The 18,690-nt window shown below is 36.3% G+C and overlaps 1 protein-coding gene across 1 annotated transcript in view; it reads right to left on the bottom strand.

Annotated features, from left to right (window-relative positions):
* LOC122814124 (cholesterol transporter ABCA5-like) overlaps positions 1-18,690 on the bottom strand; it is a 951,316-nt gene that overhangs the window by 32,724 nt on the left and 899,902 nt on the right. The window contains exon 10 of the mRNA XM_044086739.1: positions 9,342-9,510. Coding sequence (XP_043942674.1) covers positions 9,342-9,510 — 169 coding nt within the window. The remainder of the gene's footprint in view (positions 1-9,341; positions 9,511-18,690) is intronic.

Below are 18,690 nucleotides of genomic sequence, written 5' to 3'. Positions count from 1 at the left end.
TTGATTTTACTCTGATCTTCCTAGAGGGAGCTAAGGAGTTTAGAGTATTCATGAAGATGCTATTGAAAATGCTTACAGCATCGTTTAGGGGGAGGTGTTTTAGAATGGACCAATCTATGTTGTGGAGAATGGAGTTAAGTTGGGATGAATTGAAAGTCAATAGTTTTCAACAGTCTTTGATAAGGTGGGGTTTAGGAATATGGGAGTAGTGTCTTAAGATGGTGGTAGGGAGATGATCACTGAGGGAGTCAGGTAAGGTGGTGGGATTGTGGTATTGGTAGGGAGAATTGGTGGGGGTTATAATGCCATTTCATCTTTTTCTCTGCTGTGCATCTCCTTTCAGCATTCCTAGCATCTTTATTTTGGGTAGTGTGCCTGTTATTTAAAGTTTGTAGATCAAACTTTCTATCAGATGCTTCTAATCGAAGAAGTATCTTTACTAAAATTGTGCTGAGGGAGTCAGATGGTGATCTGTAGTATCTACCTTATTTAAGTTAATGCTCTCTTGCATGTTTCTACTACAAAAAAGTGGTTCTTGCCAGTGTAATAAAGCATACATAACTAAGCAGTTTATTTATTTCACCTGTGTTTTAACCAAAAATAGCAAAACCTTTTTTTAGTTTTACTTTGCCTCTTACTTTTACTCACTGTGGTTTCTTCATCCTTTCCCTTGTTTTTCCTCCTTTCTTCTGCACTGTCAGTATTTTAGTGTTACTTTTTCATCTTTTATAATTTTTTATGGAATGGTTTATAATGTTGCCACTTTTATATAAGTTGCTTAAACTGGCAACACTCTTGGACAGGATTCAGGAACAGGCCAGCTGTGAGCTTTAAGGTTGTGGTAAATACAGTCCTTTAAAGTGATCGTAAAAAACAGTGATGCAGAGAAACATTAGTCACAAGACTTCATTATTGGCTAATTTGCTTGTTTCTGAATTACTCAGCGATTACTACAAGTGTTAGTAGTCACTTTGTTGTGATAATTACCATTGGCGACCATGTATTGTGCTGACACAGGCACCCCCCTCACATTCTCCCATACACATGCACACATTCAAACACACACACACACACACACACACACACACACACACACACACACACACACACACACACACACACACACACACACACACACACACACACACACACACACACACACACACACACACACACACACACACACAAAAGCAAAGACATCCTGCTTGACCAGAATGTCTGTGATTTTCCTTTCTTATAATCAGTGTTTCTCTGGCACAGATGAATGCAGTCAATCAATAATGACAGAGATTAGAGTTTCATATTTGTATGCTTTAAGTTGCAACTACTTGCTGCAAAATCTGGTGTTCTAGTAACTTCCTCAGAGAGTTACAATAACATGTAATACTTGTCTATTGTCTCTAGTGTTCTGCCCCACCTTACTACAGGCAGTGCTCATTAGCCTGGAGAGGGTTGACAGGTATGGAAGCCCTTCACCTTCAGACACATGCACACTCACAGACATTATCATGCAAATGCACATGTACTCAGTTTTCATCTAGCACATTCCCCCACCTGATTACATTCATGGACAAACACACACACACACACACACACACACACACACACACACGCACACACACACACACACACACACACACACATCCCTTCCTTACCTATCCCTTAATTAACCCCCAACTATGACCAACCAGATAGATTCCCACTTACACAAACACACTCAATTAATTCCACTCATACCTCTGCATACACTTGCACAAACTGTCACATTCATACACACACCTGCCACTGCCTGACAGATAAACTGACTGGCACTTACAGCTAATCCAATATTTCCCATTGAAAGAAAGTGTGCAGGAATTGTTCAGGTAGAGGTGTTTCTTTGTGCTTATTAAATGGTAAAATGTGTAAGTTGGTTAGGTTTACAGAGGGGATTTTTTGAACCTTAGCCAGGAAGCCATACAGCACATAACAGTATATTTACCATTTTGTTCATGGTAGTGCCATCTCAGAGTTGATATATTTAATTAGCAGGGGGTGTGGGGGGAGTAGCACTTCAGCCAAGGAGCATTTCCTAGTCTTAATAAGGATAGTAAAGGGGATGTTTGCATAAATTAGGAATACTTCATTTCTCCATCACATAAATAAGCTGCATAACACCTACATCCTTCCTACCCAATGACAGGAGATTATTCAGTTTTGATTGATCCAACATCATGATTTCATTATAATCAATATCATCCGCATTGGACAATTCGGAATAACAAGCAGAATGTTTTTGGTTTGTCTAGTTTGCTTAGTACACCAGTCATTACTATTACTAGTTGATAGAGAGTTCACTTCATAAAGTCTAGCATCCTTTTCTAGTCTGGATTCACTGGTGGGCACTGCTGCCTGAAAAGTTAAATACTGATCATATCCTTTGCCTTATACCAAGTACATTCATTATTGGAGAAGTTAAATAATTCAGTTTTGAGACGTTAACTCCTGGCCAAGGGAATAATAAGTTCTCTTGCATCCTGAAGTCTTTAATACCAGGATGCTACTTGCTTTCAGAAAGTTTTTCTTAAAATTCCAGTACTGAAAACATGTCCCATATAATTGTAATGTCTCCTAAATGATGCAAGTTACAAAAATATACAGTATTAAAGTTCCTTTTTGGATGATGGGATGTACATTGGTTTTATATTATAGATTTAGACAAATGACATTTTTGTCAACAGTTACTAGTATTTTGACTAAAGGGTTATATCTTTTTAAGCATGCAAGACAGACAGAATTTGCTAGACTAAAATTTTTTATCTTTTCCCTAGTGTTTTAATGATGCATGCAATGCGTAGGTAGAAAACTGCTGTTTTGTGATATTGCAAACATATACATATTAAGCATGTGGCATTTTCAGAATATGTTTGTAATATTTCAAAACAACAATATTATTCTACCAAAATTGTACATGCTAGATGACAAGTACCAGTGGCAAAGCTCTGTGCATTATGTTTCGTGTCCATAAGGGTGCGGTACTTGCATGTCTGTAAGACACACAGATTTTATGGTATTCTTTAATATATGAAATTATTACCAATATTCATAACTGTTTTACCAAACAAAAAGCTGTTGCTGGATGCCTTTTCATTTAAGAAACACTTTTTAACAAATCCCACCACTTGCACAGAGCCCCCCCTCCAACATGACCGTATCACATTTCAGTTTTTCATTATTAGCTTTTAACAATATCTTCAATAACAGAAGACCTGTATATTTCACAGTGTCACTTTCAATGTGCATGTCTACCAAATCATGTCAGCTTGCAGGTGTTACCTTGCTCTGTAATGCACCATCTACCATTCATGAGATGTTACTCTTAGTCCATCCATCCATCCTCAATTCCTTTTCCCATTCTCACACATATTTGAACCCTATTATTAATAGTAAGAAAATGCGAAACAAGATTATCATACTTGAAATACAAAAATAAATTTTCATCTATTGCTAATTCTCATTAGGGTAAGAAAACAAACCAGTATAACACAAGATATGTGCATATTATCATTTGTATTACATCTAATATGCATATAGCTGCATATTAATAATAATAATAATACCAAGTCAATAACATTGCAAACACATGTGTCTAGAGCATTTCTTCCCAAGCTTCCGATGAAATTTACTTCATTCCAAGTCGGACTTTCCCGGTTAACAAATGTTAAATAAAATAAATAAATAAATAAAAATCAATGCATTATTAAAGCAATTATGACAAAATAGGTATTTCTGTTAACTTTCCACTGTATTCATTAAATCAAGAAATGTACAATTCACAGACTGTGTAACTGGAAACAAACAGCAATTCATACCAACTTGCAGAAGAAACCTTTCTTCCTGATACTGAGGTTACTGTTCTTGAGACATTACAGTGGATGGGCAAATACTGATATTATTTATTTTATTTATTTTTTATTTATTTATTTATCATTTGTTGACTGGGAAAGTCCGACTAGGTTCCACAGAACCTGTTTTCAGTGGAGGCCCGGGGAGAAATGCTCCAGGTGCATGTCTTTGGAATGTGGGAGGAAACCGGAGTACCCGGAGGAAACCCACGTGAACACAGGGAGAACATGCAAACTCCACACAGAAGGCACCCCAGCTGAGAATTGAACGGGAGAACCTCTCGCTGTGAGGTGACAATGTTAACCATTGCACCACTGTGCTGCCCAATATATATATTACCAATATTTACAGATGCCTAGCTGAAGATGTATGCAATATGCCTCCTCTTTTTGTGAGATATATTTGCTAACACCCAAAGCATGCATCCCTGCATACGTACACTTTTAATGCCATATGTGACATCCAGCTATATCCCACCAGACTGCCGACAATGAAATGACATCCCTTACCATCCTGGGTCAGTAACTAAGGAACTTTAATCCTCACTACTGACTCCAATATGAAACTTAAACAGAATTAATATTTCACAATTTTCCCCTAAGAACACAAAAGGAACATGCTCTATTTTCTGGGACTAGACTATATACCTCTGTCCACCCAAATGTATTTTCTTATTAAACACTTCAGAACAAAGTGTCCCAGTCTAAGACCTCTTGTATACTCAGACCCAAAGTAAGTTTAAAGCTCACACATACAAACACTTCTGGGAAAGCCTGACACAGATTTACAACTGTGTCTCTTTCCCAAAATAATACAGTAATGCTGCCACTGATCAAAGGGTCTTCATGCCCTTCTAAAGGGGTGTCCAGGTATGAAAATTAATTATCAAAATAAATGATAGCTATGACCTGGGGTGTATCAAACAGGTAGAAGCACTCTCTAATCTCTAAAGAAAAACATTGGTTTCCAGCCACAATGTAAAGTAATGAAAAACATTTAATAATAAGTAAAAATGATTACACGATTATAAATCAATAACTCTCAATAAACACTAGAATTCAATCACCAGAAATGTAAAATCAAACTGCAGGATAGGAGTACATTATTCTAGAAAAAAATTCTATCTTACTAAGCTTTCCTGATCTAACTACAAAATACTGTCTCTGATCTACTCTAAGATATAATAGCAAGGCCAAGGCAACTAGCTTACTTTTTTTGTGAGTTCTTTTTTCTTGGTGTCCACTGACTGCCTAGTACTTGACAAACTGCTCAGTACTTGTGAAACTGCAGTTTCAACTGTCTAATTTCAAAATATAACAGTCAGTTGTTTAAAAAACCTCTTAGCAACCAGGAACATTCTAATGACATCATTCACCATTCAGCTGATTCTCCAGACTTTGTACTTTAGAATGTTCCACTCAAGCATGCACAGTTAAAAATGTTCCAAAGCAGCGACATATTCTTTAAACATTCTGTTTAAATAGGAAAATACTCAACCATTTTAAAACTTATTTGCATTTTCACAGTTAGGCATGCTGGCATACAAGTTAATCTGAGAATACGCACAAATCTCCCGCCAGACATGCTAACACAGATGACAGTGTTTTCAGTTTCTTCACACCATATACATTTTTCACTATAAAATAACATTTGAAAAATGGTATATTCTGTATAATTTTACCAGCAATCATTAATGTCTCATGAGACTTAGATGCACGTTTTGCAGTGCAGATGCACCAAATAAGTCATACATGCAGATGATACTTTGATAGCTACTGAAAGTTACCATTCTTGATATATTGCCATTAACAGGTAAATATCATCAGTAATAGTCATAACTACAGGAAGCAAAACTGCTGTACACTGCTGGATATAAATATGTTTTCTCCTTATAGTATTGATCACACTAGTTAACAATTTTAGATTCAACTGTTTTAGAATAAACTAGACAGTTTTAAATGTTTATTACATTGTGATAAATAACCTATTGGCTTGAGGTCATTTATAGGCATGATTTAGAATAGTGTTTCTTTAAGGAAGTTAATTACTTGTTTAGTTGAGAGTATTTAAAGACAGAAAATTATGTATCCCAAGATTCTGATGAAGCTTCTGAGTAAATTTGAAATGAAAATGCTTAAACTTTTGTCAGTTTGTTTGTTTTAAGCATAATAAACAGCTTTTAGTTATGAACTTTTTTTTTCTACTGGTCCTGGTGACACAAGTTAACACTGCATCCTTTAGATTATTGTTGAAGTGTCGAGTTTTGTATTTTTGGTTTGTTTTTGCATTTACCCCATGTCACAGGGGCTATACAGTTGACAGTTATCTAAATACGCAATGCTAGTGGTGTTTGCAATGCAGCAATTTACCTGACCCTTCTAATTCAGCATTTAACTCAAGTTTCCAGCAAAATGGAATTCTTCTGTGGAGCTATGTATTAAATTGATAAATGACCCAAGGAATGAGTGACTCTTATGGATGACTGAATTTTGAAAGGATGGAGGCAGACACAGTAATTCCATGTAGTTATGGTCAGGTTTTGGGAATGGTGGGACCCAGATCACCTGAAAGTGCAACTATTGCTACACTTATCATCCCTTAGCTATCCCTTAGCCACTGGTTCCAACAGGAAGTTACTTTGAGCTCCTTGATAGTACAGCCGGTAAGAGTAAAAACAAGTCTCTAAAGACAAAAAATTTTAAGTTTGAAAAGCTATTAAAAATATAGAGGGCTCAGACTTGATAATGTGACTCCATTTCTAAGAAACAGGTTTCTAAGGGGCTCTGTTTATTTAAATTCCCTAACAGATGAATAGAAGGATCACATATATATGGGGAGCTGTTGGAGCTTTTTGATCACATGGGCTTTAATCTCATTTGTATTTTGATTAGGGACAACACTAGAAGCTTGGCTAACTTAGAAGGTAATATACAGACACTGCAGGTTGATATATTCAGACACATATTGTTCGATCATTACAGAGATTTCTATGAGAACGTTTTTCACAATGTTGGCCAATATTGCATTTTAATTAAAAAGAAAAAGGGAAACAAACTATAATGAGATGAACTAGAATATAAAGAAAAAAGAGCATATCCTGCTCCAGGGGTGGTGCTAGGGAATCCAATGTATGTTGGCCCGTTGTTCGAGAGGTAGTTTCAGACAGTGCACAAACTGATAACTTATTGAACAATGAAACTTTTTATCAAAGGAGCAACCATTGAGGAGGGCATCGAGGTTAATGGAAAATAGAAACTGACAGCACAAACATTCGACTCTACACCAGACCAAATTTTCTGTGAAGGACAACCTTTATTGGAATCCCCCAACCAAGCCAAAAGGTAAATGGAAGGGGAAATAGAAGAGATAATGTTTTCACAACATGATTCAGAAACAGGTATTGTAGATGTTTTCAATTTTAAAGTGTTTAAGATCTATAATTATGATGACCTGCAGGTCATACCTATACATGGTGAACATTTTTTGAAAGTTTTTACATTTATTCTGACAAAAACATTGGAACTTGTTGATATTTTGGTGGAACTCAAATTATTTATAAGAAATATTAATTTTAAAAATGATAATAACAATCCACCAATGTAAGGATTTTCTAGTTTGTGTGGAAAGAGTACTTTTAACCCTCCTTTAAATTCTTAATTTCAACTATATTGAAAAATATGTGAAAATAATATGAGAGCATGGTATAAGTTACATTCTAAGATACCAACTTACAATCTTTCAAAGGAAGAGAATGTATGAGTATGAATAAAAATATAAGAATGATGGAACCTGATAAGGGGTGAGATCGTAATTATGAATAATTTTAGTAATTCACAAAAAAATGTTGGAATATTTATACTACAATAACTATTTCTGCACAGTGTTTAAGTGCGCATGCCTGTGCAGCACCCTGTACTCATCATCCCTCCATGTTGTGACAGTGTAACTGATGCGACAAAAAACTGTTAATAATCAGCTTGCCTTATGAACTGCAGATATGATAAAGCTGTATGTAGCAATCCACAGTGGTTTGGAGACATACAGTAACACTCTGTAAGTGTGCTTGTCGACTCCTGGTCCACAGAGCTTTGCAGCACACTTACCTGTCATGCTTGCTTCAATGATAATTGTATAGGAGGTCTTTCCTAAGGTCTGAACAGCACATTGGGCCATCTTCTAATTACATCTGTACCAGTGTGTTGTATATCAGATTCGTGCTTGATCTCTTCATTAGGGGAAGATGGAACTCCACACAAACCCACATAGGGAAACGTATACAGATAAAAATGGTTGACTGCAGTCACATCCTTTGAGATGTCCTGTCATAGTTCCATGCCTATCTTTGGGCTGTATACACAAGTCTAAGTCTATATTTGGGCTGTAAACACAGAACTCTCAGGATCAGTGTGCTGTGTGAGCCACATGCTTTACACTTGAAAATTATGATGTATATCACCAGCAGTGATGTTGCCGGACACTGGTAATCAAATCCTCTACTGGCCCTGCAGCATTTCCACAGTTTTGGGGAGTAATGAGATGTATCTGGTCACCCAGCTAATCATCCATAGTTTATAGAGAGGTACTATGTTTGCGACTGTAACTCATAGACATACAGCAAAAATAAGCTGTTCCAGATACAGCCATGTGTCTGCAATGTTTCCTGCTCAGGGTAATGTACCCATCACCACTTGTCAATGCAACAACCAGAAACACCATGCCTACCAACAACAAACATATTGCAGCAGTACACGAGTAGTTAATGAGTATGTGTATAATGTGTATGACCTGTCACCAACTTAAATGGATGTTTCTTTGATATTTGATATTGATATTGATATTGATATATATAATTTTTCTTTTTTTTTTTTGCAAAGCACTGACATTTTTTCTGAGCTGTTAATAACATTGTTTACGTGCACTAAAAACATGGATGGATATTTACTAGATATTATTAGACATATATATTTTTATATTTATAGTGTTCTATTTTGATTATGTTTATGGGTAGATAGGTATGTGTTTTTTCTTGATTTTAGTTCTTGTTACAGACATGTTGAAGGTTTTACTGTATTAGTTAGCCAAAAGAAAATTTTAGTTAAAAGTCTTTTTATGTATATGTTATGCTTTTCTTAATACCTGATCTTGGAATGGATGTTGCAAATAGATATAAATATACATTGGTGATAAAAGGTAGGGTGGACTGGCAGTACTGCTGTATCCATGTCATAGAGCAACATAGTGGTTGTGTCATATAGTGGCTCACTGGGGGCATACAGTAGGGGTGGGCACCGGGCAGTGCTTAAGGAAAACACTCTGCATTATGAACAAGTTTCTGTTTAACGAATGTAACATAAACATGGATTCTAAAACAGTAACAATTGAAAATAAACACAAATGAAAATGTCCTGAATTGTTTTTACTTAAGCAATCTTTCCACAGGTATTAACAGTTCTGACCTGATAACTTCCTTTCCAGACAGCTCTGAAGGCACTGGCTCTATTTTGTCACTAAGCAATGGGCCATAGCTCCTTATGCTTTCACAAGTGGAAAGAGCCCTTTGCTTTGGCTTTCTATAACAGGAATCTCGAATGAAGTAAAAAATAGATAGAAACAATCCATGTTCACCTAAATAATAAATTCAAGACAAGAAAACTGTTTACAAAATAATTTAGAAACAAACAGAATACTACAATTCAGAATCAAACTTCTTGCTTATTAAACACTATATGAAAACAATTCATTTTGATGAGTCCATTGTTGAATCTATGAAGTTCTTCAAATACCATCTTCACTTTACAACAGTAAAGAATTATTTATTCATATCAGATGTATGTGAAAGATCAGGTCCCAGATAAATATAGTTTTGTCAGAGTAAGTCCTGCATAAATACAGTATTTTTTTTACATACACCTGGGAATGCAGGCACATTAAACCAGGTTTATACCTTCACTTTATATTTCACATTCTAGATGCAGTTTCAGTAAGTGCATTTTCAATAGAAAGGAATGTGTCAATAAAATATAAAAATGAGCTCAGTGAAATAACCTTCAGGCCAAAACATTATTAAGGATGAGACATGCTAAAAGAATGTGCAGAATATCTTGTTACAAAAACAGAGATTCTAGAGACAGGCACCTATAATAATATTTTCTTTAGATGGACAAGGCTTGTGAACCAAGGTTAAGGAGGAGTGTAAAACTGGGAAGGAAATTTACAAGGTTATCAAGTCAGAAGTCCACAGTTCTAAGTTGTAGAAACTTTTAAAATAACAGTGAAGTTTGTCTTAGTTCTGCCATTACAAAGGAAAAAAAAGAGTTCTGGGTTCAAAGTTGCAAAAGTACAGTCTAATCCATTCTTCAGAGCTACAGAAGTCTTGAGCATAAAGCTTCAGTCTTGTTCAGTTCATGAGCAGTCAATTGAGACAGCTTAAGTAAGATGAGACTTGCTTTGATCTTGTTAGAATACTTATCAGTTCCAGTTATATAACCGTATCTACCTCTACTTATGTGTCTATTGATTTACATCATAAAAAGCACATTTATCAGACTCTCAGTGAGTTGACCTTTATTCTGAAAGGTACAAGAAGATTTGGCACTTGTTCAGCACAGCTATGGGTATTAGCTGCAACCATTTAAATCATATACTTATCAGTATGTAGGAGGGATAGTGTTGGCAAAAACGGATATGTGAAAGATAAATGGGGAAAGCTGGAGAAAGAGATGCATCATATAGTAGAGCAAGGAGAATAGGGTCATAGTGAAAGCAAACAGAGCATTTAAGGAAAGGAGGTTAACTGACCAAAACTGACCAAAACTGAATTTTCAGTGTGTAATGGGAGAAAATATTTGCTGGAAGAACTCCAAACTCAATGTAAATATACTTTTCCTTGGAATTTTCAAATGAATAATGATTCCAGGGTAGAAAACAAAGAACAAAAACCAAAGAGGAATACTGTGATGAGGTGATGGTGGCAAATATATTGAAAGAACAGACAGCACTGAGACAGACATAAACAACACACCCAAACCAGCTGTGATAGATAATTATGGTAAGCTTCGCAGACACACTAGCTTAACCAGCTGCATAATGTCAGTAAATCTCTGGAGATGAACATGGATGTCATGGACTGGAATATCATACTGTGCTGATGTTCTATGAAATGTCATAAAGATATAAATATAGCAGAGGTGTTTGTTAAACCTGCTGTGTAAACTCAGTAAAACTGTGGAAATTATCATGACTCTCATGGAACCAAGGATAGAGTGTTTACTACTGCAGTAGAGGAAGGTCCTAAAGGGATATGAACAATTAGCATCAAGTAAAGTGCTGGTGTTGCAGCAGAGCCTGCTGCAGGATCTCCTGATAGCCTATGGGTATAAGGAAAGGGTAAAATAGATATTTGTTATTATATCAGTTGATTGAGCAGAATGCAGTCACAAAGGTCATTGATTTCATCAAATACCATTTTAACTAGGTTTGAATGATCTTGTGTCTTTTCATGACATTATATCTTTTAATGTCTTACATAAATGTACCTAAACCACAAGCCTGCCAGAAAATCAAAAAATAACACACCTACATTGTTAAAAAGTAATATAAGTATTTACTTGCCTGAAGTATTGGAAGAGTCATGGCTAGATGGAGGGGATGTCTATGCAGAGATAATGGCAGAATGAAATTGCTGAGCAATTAAGGCGTGTCCTTATACAGATATCAATCTGATAAGAATGCACGTCCATATGTAACAGTGAGCATGCTCTGTAATGGGTCCTATACACGAGTTAATTCCCTAGAAAATATCTCCAGCATGGAATGAGACAGAAATCATCTAAGGACCAAGTTCAGAAGTCTGTGTTCTGAATTATTTTAGTAGTAAATGAAGCACAAGTCCTGGGGTCACTGCTGAGACAATGTTCAGTGAAGGAATGCACTGAGCACCAAGTGGTAACATCACAAGTGTCTGCAATTCCCCTAGTGCAGTGCCCTCAGCATCCACCTCTGGAGAGTAAGTTGCCTGACAGTAATGCTGGCAATCTACTTGGAAAGAGGATATCTAGGAAATAGGAGCCCTTCCATTCTGTATTGAAGGAGATCAGTATTTGATCTTTCTTGCTAAACTCACATGCTCACCTCAGGGTGCTCTTTCTTTTTTCTGCTATACTCCTTAGCAAAGACATCAAGTAGATGAACATTGTTCAGGGGCTCATCAGAAACCATATTTGAAGGAAATTGGTGTTTGTCCTAAGGAAAACCCATGCCATATGAATGACCAGGTATATAGTTCCATACCCTTAACACCCTGAAGGTGTAGGATCCTTAAGCATTAATTATAGCCACCAGAAAGTGCACTTTCCACTAAAGGAACTGAAATGTTGCTAAATAATTTGTCTTAAATAGTAAGGTAGAAGAGGGGTGGGATCTTCAAAAACAGATGGAGGTGCAGCAGCATTGTTTTTGAGAACTGACTATCCGGACGGTGATAGGCCACAACTGTTGCCCTTTACAAGGTCTTGACTTGTAGACATAGTTGACACTTATGACTTGATATTAGTATACCTAAGGTTCAAATCATGCAAGGTATGTAGGGGAACTCAGTTTAATCTAGCTAAGAAGATACAGCTAACCAAAATGTTAACTGTTTCCACTTGGATGAATAGCCCTGCTAAGTGAAGGACTTTAAATCAGAATCAAATAACTATGAAACCCTGGTCACAATATCTGGTGTGATGGGGTTTAACATCACCACAGGACCCTAAGGTGGAAATGGATGTCTCTCCAGCATCTTCAGCATTGTGAGGCATCAATGGCCTGGAATGGGAAACCTTTCTTTACCCTGAGGGAACTATGTGCATGAAATCATATGCCTCTAAGCCTACAATTGCTAGTAGTAATAAGTTCAATTTTTTTCATTAACTTTAAGATGAGTAGAAATGCTAGGAAGTATACAGTACATGAATCTCCAACTCTGTGAGTGAAGAATACAGCTACTGCTAGTTCCCCCATGCCCTGACTGCAGTAGTTAAAATATGAGAGGACTGCAGTTATCTGAGTGGAGAATTAACTAATCTTGTGTTGTGTGCCTTCCCTCCAGAAGATCTGGATGATGTACAGCTATTGAATCTACAGCTATTGGAGAAGACCAAAGGAGTGACATGGTGCTTGTTAGCTGATCAACATTCCTGGGGATATGAATGACAGACACCACTGTATATGGCCTATTTCCAGATAAGCATCACCATCTTGCAAGGGATCATGACAATGTGTGCTCCCTGCATGCTTTAATTTTATATGATTAACTGGTTGTCCAATGAAATAAAGTCAAATTCCAGAAGAATTATTGTTTCCTAGGACTTCAGCATTAGCAAGGCTGACTGAAGGTTTACAAGACTGATGAGAAACCTGCTGTCCATGGTATACTGCACTTATTTGCCCATGTAGGAGCTGAGGTGGGTCCAACCTTACTACAGATGTATTTGTTCTCAGAATCTGCAATATTCTCAGATGCATAAGCAGAAGTCCCATAAAGGCTGGTGATGTCTGTCCAGCAATTTATATTGGCAGCTGGTATCTCACACCAACAAAAGAAGCAGGAATGCACAATGATTCTGTAGCCTCTGACAGATGTATCACAGTCCATTACAACACCTGCATCCTCAGCTGCCCGAGTGTCATCAAGAAGTCTTCAGCAGCCATAAGGCCCAGGAGATATAGTACAATCCAAGTCTGGATTCTGCACTGGGTACTCACCATGGCTGTCAGGCTTTCAATGTCTTTTGTCAGGGTTGGCATAACTCAGGACTGTTAATATCAACTACTGTCATTAGTCTATCACCATGTCTAGTCTACCCTCTAAGAAGGTAGGATTTCTCCTATTTTATGATCAACCTTGGGACTGCAGCTAAGCAAATGCAGACAGCAAGGATACTTGTAGGCAAACCATGAATAAACATCCCAGGAGCCAGTCAACAGAATTAAGTAGACATGAATATATTTCTAAAAAGCAGTAAATCAAACCAAAATCTGGCACAATGAAGGTTGTCCAAAGTAGGCAAAGTAGGTAGATAGCAGCCAAATTAGTAAAAACGAAGATTTATTGTCCAACAAATAAAACCACCAACAATAAGCATCGACAAAAAACATTAAATATTCCTTCTAGTATAGGATGCAGAAATTGAGCGCTTTCGTCTCCACATCAGGAGACTTCTTCAGAATAAGGTTTAATAAGTTAAATTTGCCTTATATACATATTGCACTGCGTCATTAGTCAATTTAATTATTAATCAATTAAATAATTTATATTGCATTCCTAACAAACAAAGTGAACTAAGCAGTATCTTGCTTAGTTTAGTAAAAAGTGCTCCTAATGATCTGTAATTACATTCAATAGCGCTTTCATTACATAAACTTCGCATTTAAATTTATACAGTAGTGGCATAAAGGATGAATAAAAAGCAAAACATAAATAAGCAATAAATGAATCATTCCTACCTCATATTCATAATACAAGCCCTAACTGCATATTGTCTCATCGAACAAACACTGATGTTGTGAATTAAATGAATTATTCCTTCCATAAGTGAACCTACGAGTGTGGTATAATATTACTTTTGAATTGTATCATTCTTGGGTCAAGTTCCATGACCCTATAAGTGTGTATTGATGTGATAACTATTATGATGAATGACCCCCAAAGTATCCCTTTCATCTTTCGTGTTACTTTGGAGAGTTGGAAATATCCCGGATAAAAAAGTTAAGTTTGATGGTGAATGGTTGAAAATAACAATTCTCAAACCCACAATAAAAACTGGATAAATTCCAGATAAAAATCCAGGTAATAAACAACCTAGTTAAGAACCTAGCTTCCAAACTCATAAGTATAAATATATGAAAATGAATATGTAAAAATGAATATGTAAAAATATAAAACATTGTGAATATAATAATATATATTATAAACCATATGAATATGGATAATTCAGTAAGCAGTTTAAATATACATGTATGTAAATATATAAGTAATATATTAATATGTAAATATGTAAATAAATAAATAAATAAATAAGTGTTAATATATAAATACAAATACTAATCCAATATAAAATGTTTTCATTATAAAATATTTATAAAATATTTATATTATACTTGTGAATACTGACAAAATCTACTATCACCTTGAAATTCAGGAAAGTTAATGCTTCATTGCTATAAAGCAATAATTGATTAAGCTGGAGACTAAAACTAAAAGTCCATCATATCTTTATTGTTGTTGTACACCCTTAGCCATTTTGGGATCTGTGGATAAAATCTTCAATGCTGGGGTGATGGAAACATGGTCATTCAGGCCTTTACCACAACTTGCGTCAAGCCTGAGTTGCCATATCATTTCCCTGTATTCAATCTTGGTTTCCCAGTCACCCCCCCTATCCGGGTATGGTACAACCTCCAAAACCCAGAACTTGAAGTCGGCCTTTTCACACTTAATGGTATGCCTATATAATGCATTGTTCTCATTTTGTCTGTTTATATCCCGTATATGCTCATAAATTCTATTCCGCAGCAACCTCTCCGTTTTGCCAACATAAAAACTCTCACATGCCGTACAAATTACTAAGTATACTAGGCCCTTAGTGTAGCAACTACTATAACAGCCAGCCACCAACTTTTGAGGTATACTTGTAATCATCACCTCCTTCTTATTGTATATATATGAACATTGCCCACACCTTCCACATTTGTATGTTCCTTGTTTCCTATTAGTACCCAGCATAGTGTTTCCTTTTCTTTCCAAAATGTTCTTAATATTGTGATTTCTCCTGTAACTAAACCTCAATTTATTCTTAAAAACATCTGTTTAAGTGGCTATGTTTTTAAACATATTCCAGGTTTCATGTATCCCCCTGTTTAATCACTTGGTCCCATAATAGTATGTGGTAGTCAAATAAGGTGTTGCCTTCACTTCCACCTGCCTTCCCTCTACCCCATTCAAATTCTGTTCATTACACCCAAGAGTTGTTTCTGCTTCTTGATACTCCCTACTTAGGAGGGGCTTATATCTTGTTCCCCTACCTGTTACCACATGTTCCTTGACCGAATAGATAAGATTACTAGGGTACCCCCTTTCCTTAAAGAGTTTTTCCAAGTACTTAATTTCCTTTAAAAATTCTTCTTCATCTGATATCATTCTGGCCATCCTAATCATCTGGCCTTTGACGATGTTCCTTTTAAGTTGTTTAGGATGGTCACTGTGGTAATGCAGATAGGAGTTCGAAAAATGTTCTTTTCTGTATATATTGGATTTATATCTCTTGTTAATCCTATCTTTAGTGAGCTCAACATCCAGAAAGTGTGTTACTTCTGTTTCTATCTCATGTGTAAACTTTAAAAATGACGTTGTAGCATTAATGTAACTTACAAACTCTTCGATTTTCTCCCTGGTTCCTTCCCAAAAAATAAAAATATCATCCAGGAACCTATAATATTGTACAATGTGTTGGCTGTATTCACTTTTAAAAACATATTCTCTCTCCCAATATAGCATTATAATATTTGCATATACGGGTGCGCAGGCCGACCCCATAGCCACTCCTTCTTTCTGGTGATAATAATCCCCTTCAAAATATATAAAATTGTATTTGAGCACCAATTCCATGCTTACCAATACATTCCTGAATTCACAAGGTGTAAGCCAATCCATCTCCACCAAAATATTTTCAAACCATTCTAATCCAGTTTGTTGAGGTATAACTGTGAATAATTCTTTTACATCTATTGTTATAAAGAACATACCATCCTTAAACACCATTTCATTGATTTTGCTTAAAAAATCCCAGGAATCCTTTAAAATATGCTTCCATCTAGAATAAATATTCTTGGTCATAACATCCACATAAATGGCCATAGGTTGTGTCTTTGAACCCTGTGATGCCACAATAAGCCTCAAGGGGGGGTTTTGAATACATTTGTGTGTTTTTGGGATTCCAAAGATCCCTGGAATAACCGGTTTGACCACTTTCAAGTATTTGTATAGTGCCAAATCCATCAAACCAGTAAAGAGGTTATCCTCTAAAATTAAATCTATTTTCTGGTAGAAAATGTTGATTTCATTTTTGGTCACAATACTATAGTTGCGGTCCTTATCTAAAATCTCTTTCATTTTTCTAATGTATTCCCAAGTCTCCATGAACACAACGCCCCCTCCCTTGTCTGGTTTCATCACTCGGATACCTTTATTATTGCTTAAGTCACGCAATATTTTTTCTTCCTTTTTATTCAAATTGTGTATCTTCCCTTCATTGACCTTGTATTCCATCCTAATTTTACTCATAACACATCTTTCGAAGTTAGCAATCTCAAAGTGCAATGGTGGATTCCACACACTATGCCTTTTAAAAACAATCTCATTCGTAGTAGTGTCCTCACTGTGAATGTGCATAAGGTTTAATTTCCTTGTAAACATTTTAATATCTAAAATTAAATTGTCTATGCTAGGTTTCCTTGCAGGGACAAAAGAAAAACCTTTTGTAAACAAGTCAAAGTAGTTGTTATCCACCAACAAGTCAGTGTAGTTAAAAATGTTGAAATTGTTATACGTATATTTGATCTGCCTAGTGTTCTCACTAAATTGTGTATCACTGTGAGCATTGTCATGGTCTAAATAATTTAAAAATCCTCCTCCCCCTCATACCTACCCACATTATTGGTGTTGGTATTAACTGCCGCCACAGTAGAGTAAGGTTGTTGTTGTCTGTTCCTGATCCTTTCGGATCTCCTCACTTCATCAACTGCACCCTGGCCCTGCAGTGTGTCCATATCTTCATTCCTAACCAACCTGGGGTATTCTTGGTCAAATTGCGTTTTTTGATACCCCACCTTATTCCATTGGTACCTATTTTGATTGTGATTCCTACCTTGTTCATCATGCCAATTCCTGTCATTCTAAAAATACATTAGGACGGTAAACTCCTCTATTGGCCCTGGGTGCCTGTGGGTTGCGATAACCACCACTGTAATTTTGCCCTCTACCATTTTCCCCCCAAAAAATATGCTGTCCCTGCATTGTACTCAGAAATATCTCTTTCAAATTTTTTAAGCTTCCTAGTGATATTATTATTAGTGTAAGTGTCAGTATCATGCAGTACCCTGTAATATACTTGCTTATGTTCATCCACAGAAAACAACAGGTCATTCACAGTTTCACCATTTAATTTATCTATTTCATGTTTAGTTTCTTGCATAACCTTTGAATTACGTTTAATCATAACCTTAAGAACAGACAAACCACACTCGTTAAAAATACTACTTATTTCTTTAAAAAAGTTGTTGTCATTGTTTGTGTTATTAGGGAACTTATTCAACCTGAGCCCTTTAGGAACAATATGATCATTGATACATTTCTCAAAATACCAGTTCTCTACAGATAGGGCTTTGTATTTAGATAAGAATTTTTTAAACAATTTACATTTGTCCTTAAATGAAAAAACGTTGGTTGGCTCCTTACTTCTTGTTGGTTCTTTTTCCCTTGGATTACCAAAAGATTTGTCAAGCCACGTATTAAAATCCATATCTCTGTATTTGTCCCAGCATCGCTTATCCATGGCATGACTCCCGACGCTGTTAGGTTAATAGTCAAGCTCAATACCACTAGATCCAGTCCCAGTATTTTCTCTCGGGCCTCGTCTATCCCGTGTCCATTGACTAATGGCTTCATTGCCGTCACGCTTGCTTCTCGGGTCCTTGGGGCTGCTCTGTGAGCAAGGTATGCCCCCACTACTGCCTGGTTGTGTAGCGTCTGCTTGGGAATGTGAC

The sequence above is a fragment of the Protopterus annectens genome, chromosome 10.part0 (assembly GCF_019279795.1).
Source record: "Protopterus annectens isolate FY-2018-M chromosome 10.part0, PAN1.0, whole genome shotgun sequence".
NCBI lineage: Eukaryota > Metazoa > Chordata > Ceratodontiformes > Protopteridae > Protopterus > Protopterus annectens.
Note: the sequence above shows the minus strand (reverse complement) of the source record. Positions and strands in the feature narration are given on the sequence as shown.